At 41.0% G+C, this 26,798-nt stretch overlaps 1 protein-coding gene across 3 annotated transcripts in view; it reads right to left on the reverse strand.

Moving 5' to 3' along the window:
• Window positions 1-26,798, reverse strand: part of fancg (FA complementation group G) — a 56,434-nt gene that overhangs the window by 19,017 nt on the left and 10,619 nt on the right. For all 3 annotated transcript variants that reach the window (XM_068032715.1, XM_068032717.1, XM_068032716.1), the window contains 7 exons: window positions 24,944-25,103; window positions 22,584-22,714; window positions 21,514-21,660; window positions 17,921-18,087; window positions 17,184-17,250; window positions 14,713-15,107; window positions 11,567-11,616 (listed from right to left, as the gene is read on the reverse strand). In XM_068032715.1, coding sequence (XP_067888816.1) covers window positions 11,567-11,616; window positions 14,713-15,107; window positions 17,184-17,250; window positions 17,921-18,087; window positions 21,514-21,660; window positions 22,584-22,714; window positions 24,944-25,103 — 1,117 coding nt within the window. The remainder of the gene's footprint in view (window positions 1-11,566; window positions 11,617-14,712; window positions 15,108-17,183; window positions 17,251-17,920; window positions 18,088-21,513; window positions 21,661-22,583; window positions 22,715-24,943; window positions 25,104-26,798) is intronic.

A 26,798-nucleotide genomic window follows, 5' to 3' on the forward strand; every position in this document is an offset into this window, starting at 1 on the left:
ATTTGTGAAGCCACCTCCTCCAGTTAGTTGTTTAAATGTCCACCAGCATTCACGGCTGGATGTGGCAGGCCTGCAGAGCTTAGATCTGATCCGTTGGTTATGGGATCGCTTAGCTCTGTCTATCGCATGCTGTTTACGCAGTTTGGCACGCAGATAGTCCTGTGTTGTCGCTTCACCAGGTTGACACCTCATTTTGAGGTATGCCTGCTGCTGCTCCTGGCATGCCCTCCTGCACACTTCATTGAACCAGTGTTGGTCTCCTGGCTTGATGGTAATTGCAGAGTGGGGGATATGCCAGGCTATGAGGTTACAGATTGTGGTTGAGTACAATTCTGCTGCTGCTGATGGCCCACAGCGCCTCATGGATGCCCAGTTTTGCATTGCTAGACCTGTTCGAAATCTATCCCATTTAGCACGGTGGTAATGCCACACAACACGATGGAGGGTATCCTCAATGTGAAGACGGGACTTCGTCTCCACAAGGACTGTGCGGTGGTCACTCCTCCCAATACTGTCATGGACAGATGCATCTGCAACAGGTAGATTGGGGAGAGCGAGGTCAAGTATGTTTTCCCCTCTTGTTGGTTCCCTCACCACCTGCCGCATACCCAGTCTAGCAGATATGTCCTTTAGGACTCGGCCAGCTCGATCAGTAGTGGTGCTTCCGAGCCATTCTTGGTGATGGACATTGAAGACCCCCACCCAGAGTACTATCTGTGCCCTCGCCACCCTCAGTGCTTCCTCCAAGTGCTGTTCAACATGGAGGAGTACTGAGTCATTAGCTGAGGGAGGGCAGTAGGTGGTAATCAGCAGGAGGTTTCCTTGTCCATGTTTGATCTGATGCCATGAGACTTTATGGGGTCCAGAGTCGATGTTGAGGACTCCCAGGGCAACTCCCTCCCTACTGTATACCACTGTGCCACCACCTCTGCTGGGTCTGTCCTGTCGGTGGGACAGGACATACCCGGGGATGGTGATGGCAGTGTTGGGACATAGTCATATTCACGGAATCATACCTGACAGACAATGTCAGGCTGGTGCTTGACTCGTCTGTGGGACAGCTCTCCCAACTTTGGCACAAGCCCCCAGATGTTAGTAAGGAGGACTTTGCAAGGTCAAAAGGGCTGAGTTTGCCGTTGTTGTTTCAGCTGCCTCGGTCGATGCCGGGTGGTCCGTCCGGTTTCATTCCTTTTTATTGACTTCGTAGCGGTTAGATACAACGGAGTGGCTTGCTGGGCCATTTCAGAGGGCATTTAAGAGTTAACCACATTGCTGTGGATCTGGAGTTACATGTAGGCCAGACCAGGTAAGGACAGCAGATTTCCTTCCCTAAAGGACATTAGCAAACCAGATGGGTTTTTACAACAATCAACAATGGTTTCATGGCCATCATTAGACTCGCTCTTTAATTCCAGATTTATTAATTGAATTCAAATTCCACCTTCCGCTGTGATGGGATTTGAACCCATGTCCCCAGAGCAATACCCTGGGTCTCTGGGTTACTAGTCCAGTGACAATACCACTACGCCACCACCTCCCCCCATTGAACAGTTTAGGCCTTTACTCTCTGAAGTTTGGAAGAATGAGAAGAGATCTAATTGGGGTATAATAAGATGCATAAGGGGGTTGACAAAGTAGACGTAGAGAGGATGTTTCTTCTGGTGGGGCAATCTAGAACAAGAGGTCATCGTTTTCGGATAAGGGGTAGCAGATTTAAAACAGAGACGAGGAGAAATTACTTCTCTCAAAGGGTCGTGAGTCTGTGGAATTCACTATCCCAGAGTGCGGTGGATGCTGGGACATCAAGTAAATTTGAGGAGATAGACAGATTTCTAATTAGTAATGGGTTGAAGGGTTCTGGAGAACAGGCAGGAAAGAGGAGTTGAGGCCGAGATGAGATCAGCCATGATTGTATTGAATGGTGGAGCAGGCGCAAGGGGCTGAATTGCCTGCTCCTGCTCCTAGTTCTTATCCACAGCACATGTAACTCCCTCAAAGAACTCCAATAAATTGGTTAAACATGATTTCCCTTTCACAAAACCATGTTGACTCTGCCTGATTACCTTGATTTTTTCTAAGTGCCCCGCTATAACATCTTTAATAATATCTTCTAACATTTTCCCTAAGACAGCTGTTAAGCTGACTGGCCTGTAGTTTCCTGCTTTCTGTCTCCCTCCGTGTTTAAATAAAAGGAGTTACATTCACTATTTTCCAATCTAATGGAACCTTCCCCAATTCCAGGGAATTTTGGAAAATTAAAACTAACACATCAACTATCTCACCAGCCACTTCTTTTAACACTCTAGAATGAAGTCCATCAGGACCCGGGGACTTGTCAGCTCCCAGCTCCAACTATTTGTTCAGTACCACTTCCCTGGTGATGGTAATTTTCTTGAGTTCCTCCCTCCCTTCCATTTCCTGACTTACAGCAAATACTGGGATGTTAATTGTATCCTCAATAGTGAAGACCGATACAAAGTATCTGTTCAATTCATCTGTCATCTCATTATCCATTATTAATTCCCCAGACTCACTTTCTATAGGACCAACGGTCACTTTGTTAACACTTTTCGTTTTTAAATATCTATAGAAACTCTTACTATCTGTCTTTATATTTCTAGCGAACTTTCTCTCATACTCTAATTCTACCTTCCTTATCAATATTATAGTCATTCCTTGCTGTTTTTTATATTCCCTCCAATCTTCTGACCTGCCTCCCATCTTTGCATAATTATAGGCTTTTTCTTTAAGTTTGATACTATCTTTAACTCTTTTAGTTAACCACAGATGGCAGGTCCCACCTTTGGAATTTCTCTTTCTTGTTGAAATGCATCCATTCTGTGTATTCTGAAATATCCCCTTAAATGTCTGCCACTTCATGTCTATTGACCTATCCCTTAACCTAATTTGCCAGTTCACTTTAGCTAGCTCTGCTTTCATGTCCTCATAATTGCCCTTATTTAAGTTTAAAATACTAGACTTGGACCCACTCTTCTCACCAACAAATTGAATGTAAAATTCAATCATATTATGATTGCTACTACCTAGGGGTGCCTTAACTATAAGGTCATTAATTAATCCTATCTTGTTGCACAATATCAGGTCTAGTATAGCCTGCTCTCTGGTTGGCTTCAGAACGTATTGTTCCAAGAAATTATCCCGAAAACATTCTATGTACTCCTCAACTAGGCTACTTCTGCCCATCTGATTTTTCCAGTCTATACGTAGATTAAAATCCCCCATAATTAATCGCTGTACCTTTCTGACTAGCTGCCATTATTTCTTCCTTTATACCCCGTCCTACAGTGTGGTTAATGTTAGGTGGCCTGTACACCACTCCCACAAGTGATTTCTTGACTTTATGATTTCTCACCTCTACCCAAACTGCTTCTACATCCTGGTCTCCTAAACTTAGGTTATCCCTCTCTATTGCGCTAATCTTCTGTGGCATTGCTCATGGTGAGTGATCGGATTTGCTGTTTTAGGACATTAGAAGCAGTTCTGCCATGGGGCAGAACATTATAACCACTGATTTACAGTGACAATACTTCTATTAAAAATTATAGGGTTTGTACTGGAGGCGCATTCTTCTGTGAAATATGCACTTAATTTTTCAGTTAACATTTTCAAACACAGAATACACAGCAAGGCAGTATGCAAAACATAAAGTTGGAGGTAGCTGTCTGACATTCAGCATTACTGGAAAGGGGGAATGGAATTTTGTTTTATGTTGGGGCAGTCCTGAGCTTTGGTAACATAGGTGGATGGTCTTGAGCTTTGGCTGAAGTGGGGTAGGACTCTGGAGTATGGTTGTATCTTTTGGTTGTTTGTTCTGACATTACCATAGATGGGAAACTTACACACACAGCTTTCTGTTTTTGTCACAGTGTTTGAGTCAGCTTTCAGCTTTCTCCTATTATAAATCCCTATGTCCACATTTATTATAGCTGTTGTCTATGTAAACCTGTCACTCTGATTACAGATTCTGGCCATCAGGTTCTGAACAAGTTGCTAAAAATGCTGTCTAATTCCCACCCCCAACCACCAAAAAGCTATTTTTGCCATCACTAAGTGTCTAGTGTCCAATAACAGCTAAGAAAAAAAAATCATATTTCACAAAGGACAATTAAATGTACCCAATGAATTGTCTTTTGTGTTTTTAGTGCCTTCACTCAAGCTTTAATTTGAAGGTTCCAGCCTCTCCCAAAGACCTGGACTTGGTATTTTTGCTTTTTGATGCGAGTCAGCTGAACTTAGATTGTGTTGTCTAACAATGTACTTAATTTCCCAAGTTGTACTCGCGTTGTTCAATTCGAAGAACTAGTGGAATATGCAAGCAGTTTCAGAACAACAGTGTTTCAAAATTAATTGAAAAGCTGAAGTTAAATTTCAAAATCTTTATTCAAGTAAAACTGATATTGCTTTTTTTTTGAAGTGTGTGTGACTGACTACACACTTGTTGCAGTTTTAGTTTTGTGTGTGATAAACTTCAGAAAATCTGTTGAGCTCAGGAGACAGACTACATTTTATTGCAAATTCTTTTTTTTTCAAACAAAATAGTATAATTTAAAGTCAAACAGCCTCTAATTATCTCACCAGATTATCCAGCTACATTGATAATTATAATATTTATATGTTCCACCTAACAGCTATCAGAGAGTGACAGAAGAAAAGCAGGAAGAGGAGAAATGAATGGTGGAAAGTGAAACTGACAAATATTAAGAAAAGCACATAGGCAGGCCCTTCCCTCATTGTATTTTTTATTCTTTAAGTTGAATGTTGAACGCAATCAAAACCTCTTCAAGGAAACTACAAAGGGAGGAGAGCAGGGGGAATAGTGGAGAGCAACTAGTTAAAGATGAGGGAGGCTCTGCTTTCTCACCACCTTGCCCTGTGAGAGGGAGCGGGAGTGGGGCAAAGGTGAATGGAGCATTAAGGGTGATGTGCATGATAGAATAAAAGGAGAGGGGAGAATACTGAAATTGAGAGAGTAGTTCAAAGGGAAAATGTAGGGGAAGTGACTAAGGTAAGGGGTGGTAGGAAGGGACATTGTAGCAGGAAGGGATAAGGAACATTATGGGAGCAAGAGGGGAGAATGGGAAAGAAGTCAATGAGGCCAGATTTTTCCTAAAACCCCATCTCCAAATACAGCCTGCAGCCATCGCTGACTCCTTTCCCCATCATCTCCCATCCAAAAAGTGGGAAAAAAAGTGAGGAAAAATGACGCATAGGAACATAGGAGCAGGAGGAGGCTATTCAGCCCTTCGAGCCTGCTCCACCATTCTAGATCATGGCTGATTGTCTACCTCAAAACCATATTCCTGCACTATCCCCATATCCCTTGATGTCATTAGCAACTAGGAATCGATCAATCTCTGTCTTGAACTTACTTAGTTACTGAACTTACACCACTCTCTGGGGCAGAGAATTCCAAAGATTCACCAACCTCTGAGTGAAGAAGTTCCTCCTCATCTCAGTCCTTAATGGCTTGCCCTTTATTCTGAGATTGTGTCCCCTGGTTCTAGATCCCACAGCCAGGGGAAACATCCTTTCTGCATATACCCTGTCTATCCCTTTAAGAATTTTTAAAGTTTCTATGAGATCGCCTCTCATTCTTCTAAATTCCAGACAATACAGACCCAGTCTCCTCAATCTCTCCTCATAGGACAATCCCACCATCCTCGGGAGCAGTCTGGTGAACCTCTGCTGCGCTCCCTCTATGGCAAGTATATCCTTCCTCAGGCAAGGGGACCAGAACTGCTCACAATATTCCAGGTGCAGCCTCACCAATGTTCTATACAATTGAAGCAAGACTTCTTTGCTTCTGTACTCAAATCCTCTTGCGATAAAGGCTAACATACCATTTGCCTTACTAATTGCTTGTTGTATCTGCATGCTAGCTTTCAGTGACTAATGAACAAGGACACCCAGGTTCCTTTGTACATCAACACTTCCCAATCTCTCACTATTCAAGAAATACTGTGCATCTCCGTTCCTCCTACCAAAGTGGATAACCTCACACTTATCCACATTATATGGCATCTACCATGTTCCTGCCCACTCACTCAGCCTGTCCACATCCCCTTCAAGTCTCTTTGCATCCACCTCACATTCCCACCAAGTTTTGTATCATCTGTAAACTTGGAAATATTACAATTGGTCCCCACATCCAAATCATTGATATAGATTGTGAACAGCTGAGGCCCAAGCACTGCTCCTTGCGGTACCCCACTGGTCACAGTCTACCAACCTGAGAATGACCCATTTATTCCTACTCTGTTTTCTGCCTATTACCCAATCCTCAATCCATGCTAGTATTTTACCCCGAATCCCATGTGCTTTAATTTTGCTTAGTAACCTCCTATGTGGGACTTTATCAAAAGCCTCTGAAAGTCCAAATACACCACATCCACTCTGCTAATAACATCCTCAAAAAACTCTAACAAGTTTGTCAAACATTATTTCCCTTTCATAAATCCATGTTGACTCTGTCCAATCAGACCATTAGTTTCCAAATGTCCAGTAATCACATCCTTTATAATAGATTCTAGTATTTTCCCTACTGCTGACATCAGGCTAACAGGTCTTTAGTTTCCTGTTTTCTCTCTCCCTCTTTTCTTAAACAGTGGGATTACATTTGCAATCTTCCAATCTGCAGGCACCATTGCAGAATCTATAGAACTTTGAAAGATGATCACCAATGCATTCACTATCTCTGTAGCCATCTCTTTCAAAACTCTTGGGTGAAGATCATCGGGTCCCGGGATTAGTCAACTTTCAGTCCCATTACTTTCTCCAATACTACTTTTTTACTAATCCTAATTTCTTTCAGTTCCTCATTCTCACTGAACCCTTGGATTTCAATTATTTTAGGGGGACTTCTTGTATCTTCCTCCGCGAAGACACACACAAAGTAATTATTTAGCTTCTCTGCATTTCTCAATTTCCCATTATAAATTCTCCTGTCGCTGCCTGAAATGGATCCACATTTGTCTTGGCCAATGTTTTCCTTTTTACATACCTATAGCAGCTTTTACAATCCATATTTATATTGCTTGCTAATTTACATTCATATTCTATTCTTTCTTTATCAATTTCTTGATCCTCCTTTGCTGAATTCTAAAATTCTCCCAATCATCTGGCTTATGATTTTTTTGGGCAACTTTATAAGCCTCCTCTTTGATCTAATACTACCTTTAATATCCGTTGTTTGCCACAGTCGACTCACTTTCCCTATTGGGTTCTTTTGCCTTAAAGCAATGTATGTTTTTTGAAAACCATGCATTAATCCTTTAAATACTAGCTATTGCCAATCTACCATCAAACCTTTTAATGTATTTTTCCAATCCACCACGGCCAACTTGCTCCTCCTACCTTCATAATTCCCTTGTTTAGATTTAAGACACTAGTTTTTGGATTGAGCTATCTCTTTTCAAACTTAATGGAAAATTCTATCATACAATGGTCACTTTTCCCTAAAGGTTCTTTTACTACCAGATTATTAATTATCCCTTTCTCATTGCATAATACTAGATCCAAAATAGCCTGTTCCCTAGTTGGTTCCTCAACATATTGCTTCAGAAAACCATCTCGGACACATTGTAGGAATTCTTCCTCCACAGCATTGGTGCTCATTAGATTTACCCAGTCTATATGAAGACTTAAGTCACCCATGATTGCTGCATTGTTCTTGCGACATGCACATCTAAATTCCTGATTTATACCATGCCCTACATGACCACTACTGCTTGTTGGCCTGTAAACCACTCCTACCAATAATTGTTGTCCCTTGCTGCATCTTAGCTCCACCCAAATAGATTCTACATCCTGTTCTTCCAATCGAAGATCCTCTCTCACTAATGCACTGATCCCATCCCTTATTATCAGCACTACCGCACATCCTTTTCCCTTTTGCCTGTCCTTCCTAAATATCAAACATCCTTTAATATTCAGTTCCCAGTCTTGGTCACCCTGTAGCCATGTCTCCATAATGGCAATTAAATCATACCTGTTTCCTTCTACTTGCGCCATCGACACACCTACCTTGTTGTGAAAGCTGCGTGCATTCAGATAGAGTACCTTTAATTCTGCCATTTTAAGACTACTCTGTATTTTGACGCTGGTTGGTTTTAGCATTTGTTTCTGCTGCTTTCCACTTTCATTCACAGCTTTTCTGACTTCCCATAACCAGCTTTGTTTTTCTCCTATCTGAATTCCCTCACAGGTTCCCACCCCACTGACATACGAGTTTAAACCCTCCCCAACAGCACTAGCAAATCTCCCTACGAGGATCTTAGTCCCTGTCCTGTTAAGGTGTAACCCGTCCATCTTGTACAGATCCCACCTTCCCTAGAACCAGTCCCAATGCCCCAGGAATCTAAAGCCCTCCCTCCTACACCATTTTTCCAGCCACATGTTCATTCGCTCAATCTTCCTATTTCTATACTCACTAGCATGTGGTACTGGGAGTAATCCTGAGATTACTGCCTTAGATGTCCTGCTTTTCAATCTCCTTCCTAGCTCCCTAAATTCTGCTTTCAGGACCTCATCCCTCTTTCTACCTATGTCATTGGTGTCAATGTGGACCATGACTTCTGGCTGTTTACCCTCCCCCGAAAAAATGTTCTGAAGCTGTTCATTGACATTCTTGACCCTAGCACCATGGAGGCAACATACCATCCTGGAGTCACATCTACGGCCACAGAAAGAAGAACAAGACGACAGAGATAGTTAATGAGTGACTGTGGTCTATGACTTACCATGTGCAACAGCACAGAAGATAGACTATTATGAAACAAATCAAACTGTTATCTGGTGAAAATGGTTAGTCGTCTCAAAATTGTAATGGCACTGCACGTATAGCATTCGGTGACAAATTGCTAACAATGGAGTTTATGCAATGGTCACCAAATAAATACACAGGGATCAACCATCAGCCCATAAGTTAATTTTCTTGGGCTTGACAGCATTAGACTGTTTATAGTATTTGGCTATTTTGTGGAGTTGGAACCTGGAGCTTGGTAACACAAGGATGCGCAATATAGGGATTGCTCACTGGGTGATACTTAATGTCTGGTAGTAGCACAAGGGAGAGTGTTTACAGTGAGGGCAGAGGGTCCAGAGATATTCAGTACTGTTGTGAGGTGGTGAGGGAGGGGGCATTGGTTTCAGCATTATGAAGGACAGAGTATATAAAAATGACATCCAGAGGGGGAGATTCCTGGAGCATGCATGTTCCAGAAGGGTCAGGATCTCAGAGTTTTGTTATACTTGAGGAAGCCTGGGAGCATTGGGAAGGAGGTCCTAGAATATGAGAGTAACAAGTATGAATGCTGGACTTTATAGTATGGTTCCTTTTTTTTTTTAAAAGAAAACTGTGATCTTTAATGCAGTATAGAAAGGATTCAGAGGAGACATGTGACCTCACGCCAAGCCTATCCAGAGACAAACCAGGGGTCTTGGTTACCATGAACACAAGGAAACCAGATCAAAGACCCTTTTCAAAGCAGAGTGCAAGGTTGTAGTACCTGAAGGACAGTGAGTTTCACTTTCCCAGACTCTCAGATCGTAAACAAGGAGCCAGGAGTTCTAAAAATGCAAGTTCAAGTTACAATTGCTAACACCTGAATACAAAGGAAGACCCAAGTAGTTTTGCTATGGCCAGACCTATAGTAATCATCAAATGACTATCAACTTTTGTTCTGGATAAATTCAACAGGCTTTCCTAAGTCGGACAGGCTGTAAGGAAGCATGGAAGACACGAACACCAGAGAGCAAGAGCACGAGAGCAACTGCTCTCAGAACACTGATACAGTGAAAGGCTGCTAAGATTTGAACCCAGTTCGAAGCCTTCAGGTTTGCGGAGGAGAAAAGACCAACAGGGTCACCAGAGATTGCTTTATTAACAGAAGACCAGTCAAGTATGCTTGGAAGAAGTGAGCAAAGAGGACATTGGCTTTGTCAAAGACACTGGGAGATTGAACCTATTGCAACTGGGAGGAGTTTGGGACCTTTTAACTGCAAAGGTACCATTTCGAGGAGAACACTGTGTAACGTCTAACTGTAGTATGGAGTTAAAAAGGTGTTAAGTAAATGGAAAATACCTTTCTCTGTAATTTAATGTATTAGCTACCTACTAAGTAGTGTTTGGTAAGTGGATTTTTAGTTGCTATTATAGTAAAAGTCTGAAAACCTGTAATCTTGTTGTGTAATTCTTCAATTGGTCTGGGGAGGTCAGATCTCTTGTTTTTAAAGTTAATGGTCTTTACTGAGGTCGTAACACAAGGACTTGGAATCAGTGAAGGGAGGAGTTTCATGTATCTAGTAGCTTTGATTAGTAAACTATGAATAGTTTCCTTATTATTTACATAATTCTAGAAGTTTCAACTTCCCCCTTAATTCTTAGTGCTCTTGGAATTTATCATTTGTGTAGCACTGCACAGGGAGATTCTTCACACTACTGAGACTCCAACAAGCAGATGGTTGTTCACATGGTCCAAGCCTGGATGACTGACAGACTTTGAATGCAATGACCAAGTTCATAATCAAAGTGCCTCAAGAATACCCTCTACTGGTGCTGCTTCAAACATCAGGCCTCTAAGAAATACAATGCCCCTATGCCCCCCACCAACTGAAACAAGATGATAGGTATAGATTGCTTAAACTGTAAAATATCCTGAAAAAACTTTTACCTTTGATTCTCCCACCCACCTCGCCACATAGTTGTTTGCTAATTTTCTGCTTGGTTGTCATGCTACATGCCCTGTCACATAAACTCTGGGTTAAATATGTTCATGTGTGGGGTGAAAGTTCAACTCCAGTAATATATATCTCATACACAGAATTTAGCCAGTCGCTGGGACAATTTCCAGCATTCAGGTGAATTCCCAGCACAAGCCCCAGGCTGCAGGCTATTTGAACATTAAATAAAGAACTTCATGGATACATTTCGGTAATTTTATTTTTGTGTTCATTTTTTGATATGGATTGTATTATTATTATTTAAGCTGTACACACTGACCTAAGTGAAAGAAAAAGGTGGTTGGAAACAGTACAAGAAAAAAATCTGAGCAGTTTTATGAAACTATTTTTGAAAAAATATTTGACGGGTTTGATTACTCACACTTCCACTGGTTATTTGTTCCTCATTGAAAGTCACTACTTTTGATTTGTTCATATTCATAAGTCGTTATTTTAGTCAAACACCATTTTTGTACTTGGAAGTATGGCACTTTTGAGACTATACTTTGTTATGATGCTTTGGCTGCAGACTAGGCACAAGATTTAACCGATCCCACTATCAACAAATTATGACCTTGGTGGAAAAGTTCCTTTGAAAAGCATAAGCGCACACAGCCTTGCACTTTGTCACAGAACACCACAAAGTATTTGATTTCAAGAACAGCTTGATCTCCATACAGTCAAAAATCAAAAACCGTACCAAACTTGATGACACATTTGGTGGTGCTCAGACTATTTTGGGTTACATTTTGATAACTAAATATGTTCAGTGAATATATTTTTTTAAATAAAATTTTTGTTGAATTATTTAGAATATATAGTTTACCTGAATCAAGAGGGCAGACAACCTGAACTTTAACGAGCAAATTTACAGATCTGCAGAAAAAAAATACACACATCACTAATCTGGTGATAGACTACTCAGCCATTAATGCAGAAATAACATACACCACAAAGGATGAATATCCTTATTATAAGCATCAATAAACTCCTCTCAAACACTGTACAATAAAAGTCCTTAATAGTTCAGAATCATAGAATGATACAGCACAAAATGAGACCATTTGGCCCATTGTGCCTGGGCCAGTTCTTTGGAACAGCTATCCAATCATTTCCACTTCCCTGCTCTGTCCCAATAGCCCGACAATTTTTTCCACTTGAAGTACTTATCCAATTCCCTTTTGAAAGTCATCACTGAATCTGCTTCCACCACACAGGCTGTGCATTCATGATAACACCTCGCTGCATAAATTATTTTTCCTCGTGTTACCTCTGTTTTTTTTGTCAATTATTGTAAATCTGTGTCCTCCGGTTACTGACTTCTGCCACTGGAAACAATTTCTCCTTAGTTACACGCACAAAACCATTCATGGTTTTGAACACCTCTATCAAGAGGGGAAGGAAAAACGAAAGAAGGAAGTGGAACAGGGAAAAAGAGGAAAAGGGAAGATGATGCAGGGGGTATAAGTTTTGGTTGCCACATTACAGAAAGGACATCATGGCACTACAGAAAGATGCAAAGGGCTACTAATGTAGTACCTTGTATCAGGCACTTGAACTATGATTTACAGCAGCAGAGTTTATTTACATTAAAGAAAAGGAGACCAGCAGGGATCATCTTGAATTGAATCCTAAGAACTGTATACAATGCCCTTGAAAATGTGATGCATCGGCTAAAACTCAAAAAAAGAGGGAAGGAACAGTTTGAAAGATGCATTGCTGGCTTGGCCAGCATTTATTGTCCATCCCCAATTCCCCTCGAGGAGGTGATGGTGAGCTGCCTTTTTGAACCATCATCTGTCTATGATTGAAACAAGGCTGTAATGAGGTCAGGAGCTGAGTGGCCCTGCCGAAACCCAATCTAAGCCTCAGTGAACAAGTTATTGCTGAGCAAGTGCCGCTTGATAGCACTGTTGACAACCCCTGCCATCACTTTGCTGATGATTGAAAGTAAAAACTGATTATGAGATAATTGACCAGGTTGGATTTGTCCTGCTTTTTGTGGACAGGACATACCTGAGCAATATTCTACATTGCCGGATAGATGCCAGTGTTGTCGCTGTACTGGAACAGTTTGGCTCGGGGCGCAGCTAGTTCTGCAGCACAAGTCCTCTGTACTATTGCTGGAATGTTGTCAGGACCTATAGCCTTTGCAGTATACAGTGCTATCATTTCTTGATATCACGTGGAGTGAATCGGATTGGCTAAAGACTGGCATCTGTGATGCTGGGGACCTCAAGAGATGGATCATCCACTAGGCCCTTCTGGTTGAAGTTGGATGCAAATGCTTCAGTCTTGTCTTTTGCAGTGATGTGCTGGGCTCCCCCATCATTGAGGATGGGGATATTTGTGAAACCTCCTCCTCTCCTGCTGTTTAATTGCCCACCACCATTCACGACTGAATGTGGCAGGACTGCAGAGCTTAGATCTGATCCGTTGGTTAGGGGATCGCTTAGCCCTGTCTATTGCGTGCTGCATCCACTGTTTGGCATGTATGTAGTCCCGTGTTGTAGCTTCACCAAGCTGACACCTCATTTTTAAGTATGCCTGGTGCTGCTCCTGGCATTCCCTCTTGCACTCTTCAGTAAATTGTTGGTGAATTGTTGCCTGTTTGGGCAATCCATAGTTGATAAAAGTCAACCTTTCCGCTGGTTGGAGTCATACCTAGCACAAAGGAAGATGGTTGTGGTTGTTGGAGGTCAATCATAGTCTGAGGACATCACTGCAGGAGTTCCTCTGGGTCGCGTCCTAGGCCCCAACCATCTTCAGCTGCTTCATCAATGACCACTACTCCACCATAAGGTCTGGTGGGGATGTTCACTGATGATTATACGATGTTCAGTACCATTCCTGACTCCTCAGATACTGCAGCAGTCCGTGTCCACGTGCAGCAAAACCTGGACAACATTCAAGCTTGGGCTGATAAGTGGCAAGTAATATTCATGCCACACAAATGCTGGGCAACGACCAGCTCCAACAAGAGAGAATCTAACCATCTCACCTTGACATTCAATGGCATTACCATCGCTGAATCACCCACTATCAACTTCCTGGGGGTTACCATTGAGCAGAAACTAAACTCGACCAACCATATAAATACTGTGGCTACGAGCAGATCAAAGGCTGGAACATCTGCGGCAAGTATCTCACCTCCTGACACCCCAAAGTCTGACCACCATCTGCAAGGCACAAATCTGGAGTGTAATGGAATACTTTCCACTTGCCTGGATGAGTGTGGCTCCAACAACACACAGGAGGCTCGAGAACAAAGCAGCCCTCTTGATCAGCACTCTCCCCACCACGTTTAACATTCATTCCCTCCATCACACAGTGGCAGCAGTGTGCACCATCTACAAAATGCACTGCAGCAGCTCACTCAGGCTCCTTCGACAGCACCTTCCAAACCCGTAACCTCTTCCACCTTGAAGGACAAGAGCAGCATATGCATGAAAACAGCATCACCTGCGAGTTCCCCTCCAAGCCACACACCATCCTGACTTAGAACTATATCACCGTTCCTTCACTGTCACTGGGTCATAATCCTGGAACTCCCTTCCTAACAGCATTGTGGGTATTGCTGCACCAGGTGCACTGCAGCGGTTCAAGAAGACAGCTCACCATAACCTTCTCAAGGGCAATTAGGAATGGGCAACAAATGCTGGGCTTGCTAGCAACATACACATCCCAATGAATTAAAAAAAGCAATTCTAATAATACGTTGGACAGACACTTGCAAAGAAAAATCAATGGAGGGAGATTAGGAGTGATTTGCATATTCTGCCTTGAAACTGAGGTGGGCTTGTTGGGCCAAAATAACCTTTTCCACTCCTGTATATTTCTACTTTCCTCGGCTACTAAACAATGCAAGACATGCTATGACACAGTAGCATGGAATATCAGTAAATACTTTGTGCTTAGCATTATATAACTTGCAATCCTGCAAAGGATAATATCCTTGTAATGGTAACTCACCGGCTAAAATTAGCAATTGACTCATTATTATTTTTTAAGAGAGCAAAAGCTTGTCCTTGATATAGAAATGCAGTTGCTGCCCATAAAATATAATTGAGGGTTTCTTTCTTCTTTGCCCAAAATGTCTCTGACTCACTGAAGCATTTTGACTGAGAACTCTGACAACCGGTGTTCATTTCTAGAACTTCAGTGCTTTCTGAGCAATCACCAGACAGCCATTCATTAACTCTAATTTCAAATGTTAATTTTTCTGAAAGTAAACTTGACATTTTGCAGGCAATTTCCTCACAAACAGTTATGACATCGTTATATCTCTGACATCGCAGGAGAGATACTGCTGCTTCCAAATAGATTTCAGGTATTCGAGGAATGGTGTGGTCTGCTAGAAGAAATACCTATGATAAACCACAATAATAATTAAACATTGAAAACAATGACTTGCTAAATCCAGGCAGAACAATGCTTGTTAAAAGTCAGCCTGCAGCCAATGGGAGCTGACTCACCACCGCACTAGAAAAGAAAGACAAAGATGGAGAGGTGCAGAATAAAAAAAGTCAAGCAGAGAGTCGCAGAATGGAAAAGACAGATAGAAGAACAAAGAGACAGACAGTAACAGGAAGACAGCAGAAACAGGTAAGAGGAGTGTATTCTTAGACTTAATGTCTGCAATACAACACGAGACATTAAAAAAATTAAATATACTGTCATTTGTAAGCATTTTTATGGATGTTTCAATGTTAAATATGTCCACATCAATGTTACATCTGGCGACATATGCTGTGTCATGTTTTAATAGGGTTTTCCCATTGTGACAGCGCTGCTGGAATATTTCCAAGAACAGATTGTGTCTGTCTGAAGTTCCTGGTCAGAATAGTTTTTCAGCCTGTGTGACAGTCATCTTTATAAAGGTAACAAAGGCAGGAAAAGACTAAATTTTCCCTTTAAATGCCTTTTTTTTGTAATTGTTTTTAAAAGAGAAAGTTTTGTTCCTTTACAGGTTTCCTGGAACAATATCACTATTTATCTCAATTGTCATGGTCAAAGCTGCTCTGTTTCACTATTATTGAGTGCATCCCCTATCCTGGGCCTGATGCAGCCATCAGATTCCTCCTTCGAGAACCACTCCATCCCATTCCACACACCCCCATGCACCACACCATCCCCCACCAGCTCAAAGAGCTTCACCTGGCACTTCTCGCATCCTGATTTAGCCATCCTGGGCAATATTGCACCTTCCCCAGCAGCTGCTTCATCATCCAGCTGTCATCTTGCTTCTCTCCTCAAAAGTTACTGCTCCTTGTTCCAGCCTGGATCAACCCCAGCTACGAGTGTGGGCCCTATCTTTGGTTTCCAAAGCAGACTCCCAACTTCCCAGCTCCACTGTTGAATTCCCAGCCTGTTCTAGGTCAGACATGTTCCCCCACCTCCCACCCATGCCCACCCAACCCAACCTCAGGCCCATTATTACCCCTTGATGCTCCTCAATATATTGGCAGCACCAATTTGACTGTCTGACCTCAGTCTCAAGCACCTCCTTGCTAATCAGTCTCTCTGCTGCCTGCATGACAGCCTCACCCCCAAATAAGCAATCCTGTTCTATGCCAAGATCAACATGACAGTCAAAACATGCTAATTCATTATTTGTTAGCCATAAAAATCAGGGTTCCCCTCCTGCCCCATCTTACTCCACCAGTCATCCTCTTCGCCTTCACCCTCTCCCCCTTGACACCCTGCCACTCCCTTCTCCTTCACCTTCCCAATTTCCCATTCCTCTTCTCCGTCCCATTTCCCCCCACCCCCAACTCCCCTCCACTCTGGTCACACTTATCTTACAAGTTTCACTGGTTGCACCATTGCTGTCACTCCTAGTAGGTTTCAGTTCTTATCTGGCGGACGTAGATTCTCTCCGGCCCGGCCTCTATCTTCCTTCTGGTCTTTCACAATGCTCCATTGATTTCTCCCACCCCTAACAGTCTTTAACTCTGTTCTCTCATTCGCCCATCTCCAACGTTGCTCCATCTTCTACATTGGTTGGCTTGTAGCTCTCTTTCGCTTCCCCCCCCAATATCCTATTCTCTACCTTCCTCCTACACTTGGCTCTACACTCTCTACCTTCCTCCAACTCCTAACCCCACTCTGCCTTCGCCCTCCAGCTTATGATCTCCAATGCTCAGAACTTCCTTAGCCTTAGTCCACTTATTCCCCCTACCCAAAATAACCTTACTTGACCATAAGACTTTGTCATGCTTCTCATATACAATGCCAAGGAAGATCTACTGTCATTAATGATAAGGGCAGAAATTACCATCGTCCATTCAGAATGAGTCTGAGCTTGTAATCATACACAGTAGTACATTCTGGGCTCAACATTTATCACTGAATCCTCCATATTTTCTCTTCAACAGAACTTCATTTTCTAAAAATTCAAAAAAATGCCATGCAGATATCTTATGTATCAGCAAATGACTCACTTCCTGTTGGGATGCCTCAAGAAACGAAGTCAGTAGATCAAGATAATGTTCTGCTGCCTCTTCAACTCTAAACAAAATTGCAGAAAGTGAAACTAAATATAAAAGCCATCAAAATAAATTTGTGCTTCAGTCTTAAGGTACAAAAACATTCCCTAGATGGCTCAACAAGTGTGTTCAATGAGTAGCTGAGCCAATTCAGATGGGGAAAACATCCCAGGTTGAATTCCTGAGCTATGCCAAGTCTCAGCCAGGGCAGCAATAAAGATAAATAATGGACCTCAGTACTTCTGGGCTAAAGATTGAAAAGTCAGCCAGGGCTCCAGCTCCTGATCACTTTTTGTGACTTCACCTTTCAGCCCCTGTATTCAAACAGCTGATTTATCCAGGCTTACACATGGATAATTGCAACTTGGGCAGGAATAAAAGGATAGCCAGTGCCCATGGAATTGTAACCTAGCAAGGAGTCAATGTTTCCAGGAAAAGAGGAAAAACTAGCAAGAAAAAGCATTAAAAATTGAAAACTAAATTCTTGATCTTGAGTTGCAATTCTGAAGAATATTTCAGATCAATCACCCTTCCCTTCATAGGAAAAGGTTCAGCACCTCATATTCTATCTATTCTTGGAATGTGGGTGTCACTGGTTGCCCTGAGAAAGTGGTGCAGGCTGCCTTCCTGAACCACAGCAAGCCACTTGTTTTCGATATGCTGTTTATATTGTGGGAAATTTATAATAGTACCTTCCTATCTGTAGAAACCTCCTTGCAAGGGAGTGCTTTACATGCACCTGGTTTACACAGGTCAATAAATGACATGTTGCAGGAATCCGTACCAGGTGTTCAGGTTTAATCAACACTTGAGGATCAACATGATTGCCTTCTTTAAACTGATCCCAATTTTCCAAAGCCTAGAAAAGAAAATTAACACATTCTGCATTTCAGTTCACCAGTATCTAATTACAACTCAATATAAGTTACACTGAATTTGAATTAATACTGTGCAAGTTACAGCATGAAGGGAATTATTAATTGGATGTAGAAAATGGGCATAGAATAAAAAAGGCTGGACTGTCCATATTATAGATCTATATCTTAATCACAGTTCTATGCCACAAACAATCATGTATTCATTAGCTACTCATAACTAGACAGTTTCCTTAAATATTAAAGCAATAAGAACAGCCAATTCTAATAGATACAAAATTTCATAGATTCAGTATTTTACAGCATATTCAAGAGTTGATTCAAGCCAAATGCACTGTGCTGACTCTGAAAAGTCCCAATTCCTGCCTTTTTGTCTCACTTTTGTTTGACTTTTTTTCAAATATTTCACCACCTCCCTTTTAAAAAGGTATTTATGGATTCTGCTTCCAGTACTATTTCTGTTAGGGCATTCCATGTCCTAACCCTCTTATTTATGGAAACAGCTGCTGCTTTCTAAGGATGTGGATCAATTGAGAATTGTTTGCTTGTGTTAATTGGTAGCACAATTACTCAGAAGGTCATGGATTCATGTTACAATCCAAGACTCCTAGGCAGATAGTTCAGTGCAGTACTGTCGTATTATAAGAGGCACTTCTGACACTTTCAGGCCTTAACTCCATAGGAATCAAACTGAAACTCTGGTTACCACAGTAGTTTACTGATACATGAGTCCCATTGTATGCTCCTGGCCTATGGATAGAAGAATAAACACCATCAGAATCTGTGATCTAGGCTATATAACAAGATTTATTAAAGAGCAGCATAAAGTCAATACGGCAGGATCTACTTAATTACACAACTTTTAACTTACATCTCCTCCTGGATAAAAATTGTTAAAACAACAACACTTTGTTCACCTCCTCTCTCCTCACTATCCCAGGCCCCAAACACTCCTTTCAGGTGAAGCAGCGATTTACTTGTACTTCTTTCAATGTAGTATACTGTATTCGCTGCTCACAATGTGGTCTCCTCTACATTGGGGAGACCAAACGCAGACTGGGTGACCGTTTTGCGGAACACCACCACTCAGTCCGAAAGCATGACCCCGAGCTTCCGGTTGCTTGCCATTTCAACACTCTCCCCACCCCCTGCTCTCATGCTCACATCTCTATCCTGGGCTTGCTGCAGTGTTCCAGTGAACATCAACGCAAGCTCGAGGAACAGCATCTCATTTACCGATTAGGCACACTACAGCCTGCCGGACTGAACACGGAGTTCAATAATTTCAGAGCATGACGGGCCCCCCATTTTACTTTTATTTTTAGTTATTTTTTCTTTTTTACAATTTTTTTTGTATGTTTATTTCATTTCCTCTTAGTTTGTTCAGTTTGCTTACCCACTGTTTTTTTCCATGTTTGTACTTGTTCATGTTTCATGTTTGTTCAATCTTCAGTCCGTTAACACCCTATCTGTACTAATGCTTTGTCTTTCAACACACCATTAACATATTGTTTGCCTTTGCTCCATGACCTTTTGGTCAGCTATGTGGCCTCGTCCAATCTACACCTTCTCCTATGTTATCTCTTGCCCCACCCCCGCCTCACTTGCTTGTAACCTTTGACATTTCTAATATTTGCCAGTTCCAAAGAAGGTTCACTGACCCAAAACGTTAACTCTGCTTCTCTTTCCACAGATGCTGCCAGACCTGCAGAGTATTTCCAGCATTTCTTGTTTTTATAACACTTTGTTCACTCCCTAAGCAATATTAAATTCTGGATTATATCCTGAACACAAAATTTGAACACTGTTTTGCCTGCTCCATCAGAGTCTTTAAGGTCTTCACCTCTTATCGCGATAGTCCAGAACGATGGACAACTAGGAGCTTGTTGCTTGGCATTTACCTCCGATACTTATCAAGTTTGACAAGAGTAGAAGCAAACAAAATGGAGTCTTCTACAGGTGAATCAAGTTCATCAAACTAATGTGTTGGTTTCCTAAACTCCTCACTCCATCCAGTTACAAGGTACGAGCACAGTACTTCACCTAAACTTTGATTCATTTTAGGACAAGGCAGACAATCTGTATTCAGAGATTTTTACTTGCCTTGTAATCAAATGCATTAGCACAGGGATAATACTTTTAAAGTGACATTTTATATGCTAGCCAGCAAGATATATTGGCTCCAACATATGTAAAAACAAATTAGTAGTAACCAGATTTAAAGTGACCAACCACTATAGTCTAGAACTAGGGGGCACAGTCACTATAAGGGGTTTGCCATTTAGAACAGAGTCGAGATGAAATTGCTTCACTCAGAGGGTTGTGAATCTTTGGAATTCTCCACACCAGAGGGCTGTGGATGCTCAGACGTTGAATATATTCTAGGCTGAGATAGTTCAAATTTTGGACTTCAAAGGAATCAAGGGATATGGGGATCCAGCAGAAAAGCGGAATTGAGGTCAAATATCTCACTAAGATCAGAACATGTAAACACTCTGGATCCCAGATTCCTATGTGAGGGCAACATAATACCAAAGGAACCTGGAAAAAGTAAGTTTGCCTTTCTGCCCATGATTAAGGCCAATAAATTGAAGGAATACAATTGCCAAAACACGAGACTCATCACTGAAACACATAGAATGTTGTGCAGTTACTATTCTTACCCAATATATACACACTAAAGTAGTCAGAAAGTTAGGGTTTGTCCATTCCAGTGTAAATACCCTTTTAACAGCGTGCTAAATCTTATTTAATGCCAAACCACCTCTCCGGCCATTATTGTTGGAGATTTAGAAAGATTAAAAATGTATTTTTTACTTTTTCTTTCTCTTATCTCTCTCAAACCAATCTTTCTTTCCTTTTTAATTTCGCTTTTTGATTTGACATTGAATTCAATATTCCAACTAATACTTCCTGTTTCAGACTCTGGGCTACACATCAACAATTCAATTTTATTGGTAAAGGAGAATACACAGTTGCTTGCCATGTTTGCACAGGTCCCAGATGCTCTGTAGAGAGTACTGCATGTTTTCAATAATTGGCTGACAGGAACTTCCAGTACAAAAGCCCATGGAAGTCTATGTGCAAGTGTAACAAACGGCTAGTGCTGTTCGTTCCCCACTGACTGAAAAATCGGGCCCTAATGTTTCTTTTAATCCACATACAGCATCGGAACTACTTCACCAGCATGCAAAGAACAATTCAATGTCTAACTAGTGTCTAACAGATGGTCATCAGCATCGCTGCGTCTTCCAGGATGAATCAATTCAGCGCATAACCTGATGCATGCCTTCAAAGCATAAACATTGGCAAACAATTGCGTTGAGTGTGTAACTGGCCCCACATTAACTTGTTGAAAAATTGACAGGTATGTAAATCAACATAGCGTGAAGAATAAAACTAGAACTCACCACACTGAGATGTCTAAGGGCCTCAAGCTCAGCTTCCACCATCTCCAGCTGTCGATACACCTTGGCAGCATGATACAACGCAGAAAGGCAATGGATGTCTGCTTGAAGAGCCCACCTGAAATACTGCAAGGCAGTTTGTGGTCTGTCCTAAAATAGATAAATTCGAAAATCAATTTTAAAAATTCTTTCATGGGTTGTGAGCATCGCTGGCAAGGCCAGCATTTGTTGCCCATCCTTAACTGACTGTAGAAGGTGGTGGTGAGCAAGTGTAATTGGTTTATAAAATCTTACCCTTACATGCAACATTAAATTTCAATGATATTTTCATGATGTTTGTTGAAATTTTAATTTACAAACACTTTGGCTGAGCTGCAGCATTCAAACCACTTTACCGAGTAAACTAAAACGGGATGAATACTGCTTTCATCTTTGGAAAATACAGGCGCAGCTTAAATTGAATTTAACTTGCCAGGGAGGACAGAAATTAAACACAATCTGTTCTCAGTGATGCCATGAGTGCAGATGTTGTCTAGACTGGGGACCAAAATTGGTTCATGCAAATAGCGTGATCTACAACACTCATTTCAGATCTTGTATACACACAGCTATAGTTTAAAAATTGCAAGGGACTACGACTATGCCCTTATTTAGAAAACCCAAATTGCCAGAGGCCTGTTACAGGGCTTTAGCTACCTGCATTCACTTCAAGAAATGATGTACTTGAACCCCTAAATATTTGTTTCTCTACATCCTTTTACTAAAGATGACGTTTTCTTTGATCTGAGATTTGATTGATTCAGTGATGTATATTGCTGCTGAGAACATCAACGCAGGAATCCGAATGAGCTAATTGTGTGTGTGCATTGTGTATGGGAGATACAGTCCAATTAAAGGAACTTGCTGTTAAATTATGAATCCATATGTAAACAAAATTTAAAATTGCCCTTTATCAAAATTCATTCTCAGTTTAACTTTTAATATTCTTCAGATATTTTCCTTCACTCTTACTTAAAACAGAATTCCTTTTCTGATTTTAAACACAACGCAACCCAATTATTGATTTTAGGTACCATTTGGACTGAGCTGTAGCCGAGCAGAGTATAGGTCTCTGCCAGAATTCTCTTGGAGCAAAGTCCCTCAGCTGCTTGCTGCAAGCTATCAATGGCTTCCAGGTAATTACCTTCTTGCATTTTACGAAACCCTAACAAGGACACAAGAAACAGACAATACTTATTAATCTCTTCACCTAACAATAAGCTACAAGCAGTTTGTAACATTCGGTCACAAAGTTATCAAGCAGCAAATAAGCTCGTTCTCAAAGTTACTGCATATAATCATCTGCATTGATGGTATAGTCACTAAAACACTGTTTAAAAATGAAAAAGGGGGAAAAGTAATATCAAATCTTTTGCAAGTAAGGGCCACAAACCAGCATCAACTAACCAAACTCCTTAAGTCTTTAAACACCTTACAATGACTCTGCCTATGAATCAACCAATGCTGCAAGACAAAATTAAAAATTAAAAACCCAATTATGATCAAAAAATAAAACATTGCAGACAAAACAATGCAAACAAAAAGGAAGTCAGGCAGACAATGGAAAAAAAGGAGTCAGTTGATGTTTCAGCCTCAAGACCTTTCTTCAGGACTAGGAAGTATTACAGATGAGCATTTAAAAAGCTTTTTCCTCTTTTCCTTGTTGTGTTCCCTTTTACACAGAAATCGAGCCAAAAGAATTGGACAAGGAGTCAAATCTCGTGAGGCAGCTGCCATATTGTGTGCATTATATATGTATGTATATAGTTCTTAGGTTCTTATATAGTCATAGAGATACAGCACTGAAACAGTCCCTTCGGCCCACTGAGTCTGACCAACAACCACCCATTTATACTAATCCTACATTAATCCCATATTCCCTACCACGTCCCCACTATTCTCCTACCACCTACCTACACTAGGGGCAATTTACAATGGCCAATTTACCTATCAACCTGCAAGTCTTTGGCTGTGGGAGGAAACCGGAGCACCCGGCGGAAACCCACGCGGTCACAGGGAGAACTTGCAAACTCCGCACAGGCAGTATCCAGAATGGAACCCGGGTCACTGGAGCTGTGAGGCTGCGGTGCTAACCACTGCGCCACTTGTGCAGTCCAGCATATTGCTGAAATATTCCTATATATCTGTAGTATTTGCCTATATCCTGCACTTTGATACAAATTCATTGTATGTGGAGCAGTTCAGGACATTTCTAAGAGATGTGATAGGTGCTATAGAAATGTAAGTTTATCATTTCATGGGGAAGGTTCTCAGAAGCTAATGCTGAAGGACTCATAAAATGTTGCTGCTTGATGAATTCATCATGCATTCATAAATATGCTTCTCAGCTTAGCAATTTAACTCAAAATAATGACAGTGCTCAGCCCTTAAAGAAGATATATGTGAAGAACTACTGATAAAGTTAATAGTTTATCGAGTGGGCTGGAAAGTTTTTAAAAATGTAAAATCTAATCAAATTTTGCTAATGTAGAATTTACTCCTTTTCATTTAGAAAATTGTTTTAAGAAACCAATTATATATTTCGAAACACTTGCAACTCAAGGTGCAAAAAGGAAAACTTTCCAAACACTTACATTAAAAGAATTAAAGGTTTGTCCCCTCAAAGTCAGCAGGTTGTTCCTTCAAGCCCCACTGCAGGACTTAAGCACAAAATCCAGGCTGTTATTTCAGTGCTAGGCTCTGAAGTGCTGCCTTTCAAATGAGATGTTAAGCAGAGACCCTCTCCTGCCTGCACAGGTGGACATAAAACAAACCTTGGTAGAACTGAAAGGGAGTTTTCTGGGTGTCCTGGCCAATATTTAAGTCTCAACCCACATCACAGAATCATTTACTATTTGTGACACTGAGCATCAGTTGGCTACCAAATTTTCCTATTCATTGGCTGTGAAGTGTTTTGAGATGTCACAAGAGTACTGTACGAATAAAAGTTCATTCTTCTTACAGGGAAAGATAGTGGCACAGCACCCCAGTGGTGAGACAGAAGCTCACACCTACAGTCATTCCAAACCCTCTGAGGTTTCTACCTGTGCTGTCTCACAGCAGGAGTGCGAAGAGAGAAAAAAGGGAAAAGTCCACAACAGGCATTACAGGATGGCTGAGAAGAATCCTGGCAGAAAACTGATAAATGGCACAGAAAAAAAAATCTCGGATAAGAGAAAGATCCAAACTTCTGTGTTGAGGGCTGTTTTTCAATTGATAGCTAAGTATATCAGCATATGGATTGCATGTAAAGTGTAATATCATAAATAATATGACTCATTCATGTGATTCAATCCTACAAAGAGCAACAGATTTTCACACATGCACAAAACCTATTACTGGTCTCATTAACTAATGAGTTTAAAATTAGGTCCATAATTGCTTAGACTGGTACCTCGAATAAACATAGAACCGGTGTAAATCAACTCTCCCAGACTGCTGAGACTTTGTATCAATATAAGATGACTTCCATTTCTATCTTTTAAAAGGTCACCAGTTTTAATGCAGTGCAACAAATCATCAGAATGCATATTCACACCAGATGCTGAGGAGCCCTAAAAACAAAGGAAAGAGGTAAGTGGAAGAATGACAGTTATACATTTACATTATTGAAGAGTGAGTTCACAGACCAAAGTTAGCAGGCTAAATCTACATTTCACAGACAAGTATTGTTTTAACCAAATATATGATGTGTTTCATCAACTGATTATAGAGCAGCCTTCGAAAATGTAGTGCCATGTGCATAAACAGCAAGTAGTCAATTTCAGGAATAGAATGTTGAGTTTGGCTGGATTAAAAGGAGATAAACCTCGACTGGAATGATTTTTAAACTTGATAAAGGCAACTAATTTTCAACTGGGCCACTGGAGTGCACCCGTTATCCTTCTGCTAAACAAGACTGAGTGAAAGTGTGTCACCCCTCCCACGAATAAGCAAAATAAAACAACAGATTGCGAAACTGGTTATCAATCTGTAGAATAAAAAACACCATTTCAAAGTTTCACCATAAGTACAGCTTTTAAACCTTTTATGATTCAGTTCATATTATCCTTGTATTTCCTTTGGGTTATTTTCCACTGATTTTCTAAATTAATCTTTTTTGAACTGGATGTTGAAATGGTGCAGTGGAGAGGCAAGATACATGTTCCATCAACCTTACCCTCATAGGAACATGGAGAAAGTTCTACAGACCAAGCCATCCCATTGTAGATTAGTAGCAATTTGCAGCTTGTCCATGTTGTAAACATCTGCTGTGACTGCTTGAGAGAGCCACCAGTACTTCCATGTGGGGAATAATGTGAAATACACATCCTATTCAGGTTAGGATGACAGCACCCCTCATCCCTCAGTATTCAAATCACTGGTATAACTACATTTATTTTCTTCTCCAATGTCTCTAATTACCTTTAAGGAATTATGTATGAATATGGACTTGCTGCGTGAAATGAACATTTTCAAGTCTACTGTTAACAAGATAAAGTGTCAAATAAGTGGTCTCCATTAACGAGGCCTGGTTGTCCACTCTAGCCATAAATTAGAAAATAAACATAAGAAGCCTCACTGAACAGGCTGTTCACACTCTTTCTGCCCAGGCCAGCATTAAATGGCCTATTTCTATACACCAGGGCTTTGAAATCCATTTTGATTGACATCTTTGATCAATGGTGAATATCTGTTTATTTCCTCTTGTACCAGCTTGAATCAAAGGGGAAGGAGAGATAGAACAGAGGAACAGCATATGTCTTCAGCTCCCTCCCTGCACCACTATAATGGGCCAAAGGCTATGGAGACTTGAAGCGTCAAGCTTATGTAAAAAAAAACTCAAGGGCACACGAGCCAAGTTACTGCAGAGTAATTCTATAACTGCATTAATGACTTCTGGCATTTTGAAATGGTTTTAAATTACTGGTGAAAAATCAAGTATTCTAATACTGTAGTTATTTTGTTCCTGGGCCCATTTGGCTGCTGTGTTATTTTTGTTTTCGAATAAAAACGAATGGCATTTAAGCCTGAACTCTATGTTATGTCAGTGTTTTATTTTCTGCTGTTTTGAGAAGATCAGGAGTATGGTGAATAATTTGTCACAGAACTTGCAGTGGTGTCATTTCCAACGCAAACCCGAACCATAAAAGAGTTTACAGTTCGTCCGAAGGTCCATTTTGCCAGTTTCAGTTCAGCCTTAGGAGTTGACTTTTGCATTGAGCACGAAAAATTACCTGGAGGGCACCTGAACCTTAACACCACTATTC

The sequence above is a fragment of the Heterodontus francisci genome, chromosome 1 (genome assembly GCF_036365525.1).
Source record: "Heterodontus francisci isolate sHetFra1 chromosome 1, sHetFra1.hap1, whole genome shotgun sequence".
NCBI classification, from domain to species: domain Eukaryota; kingdom Metazoa; phylum Chordata; class Chondrichthyes; order Heterodontiformes; family Heterodontidae; genus Heterodontus; species Heterodontus francisci.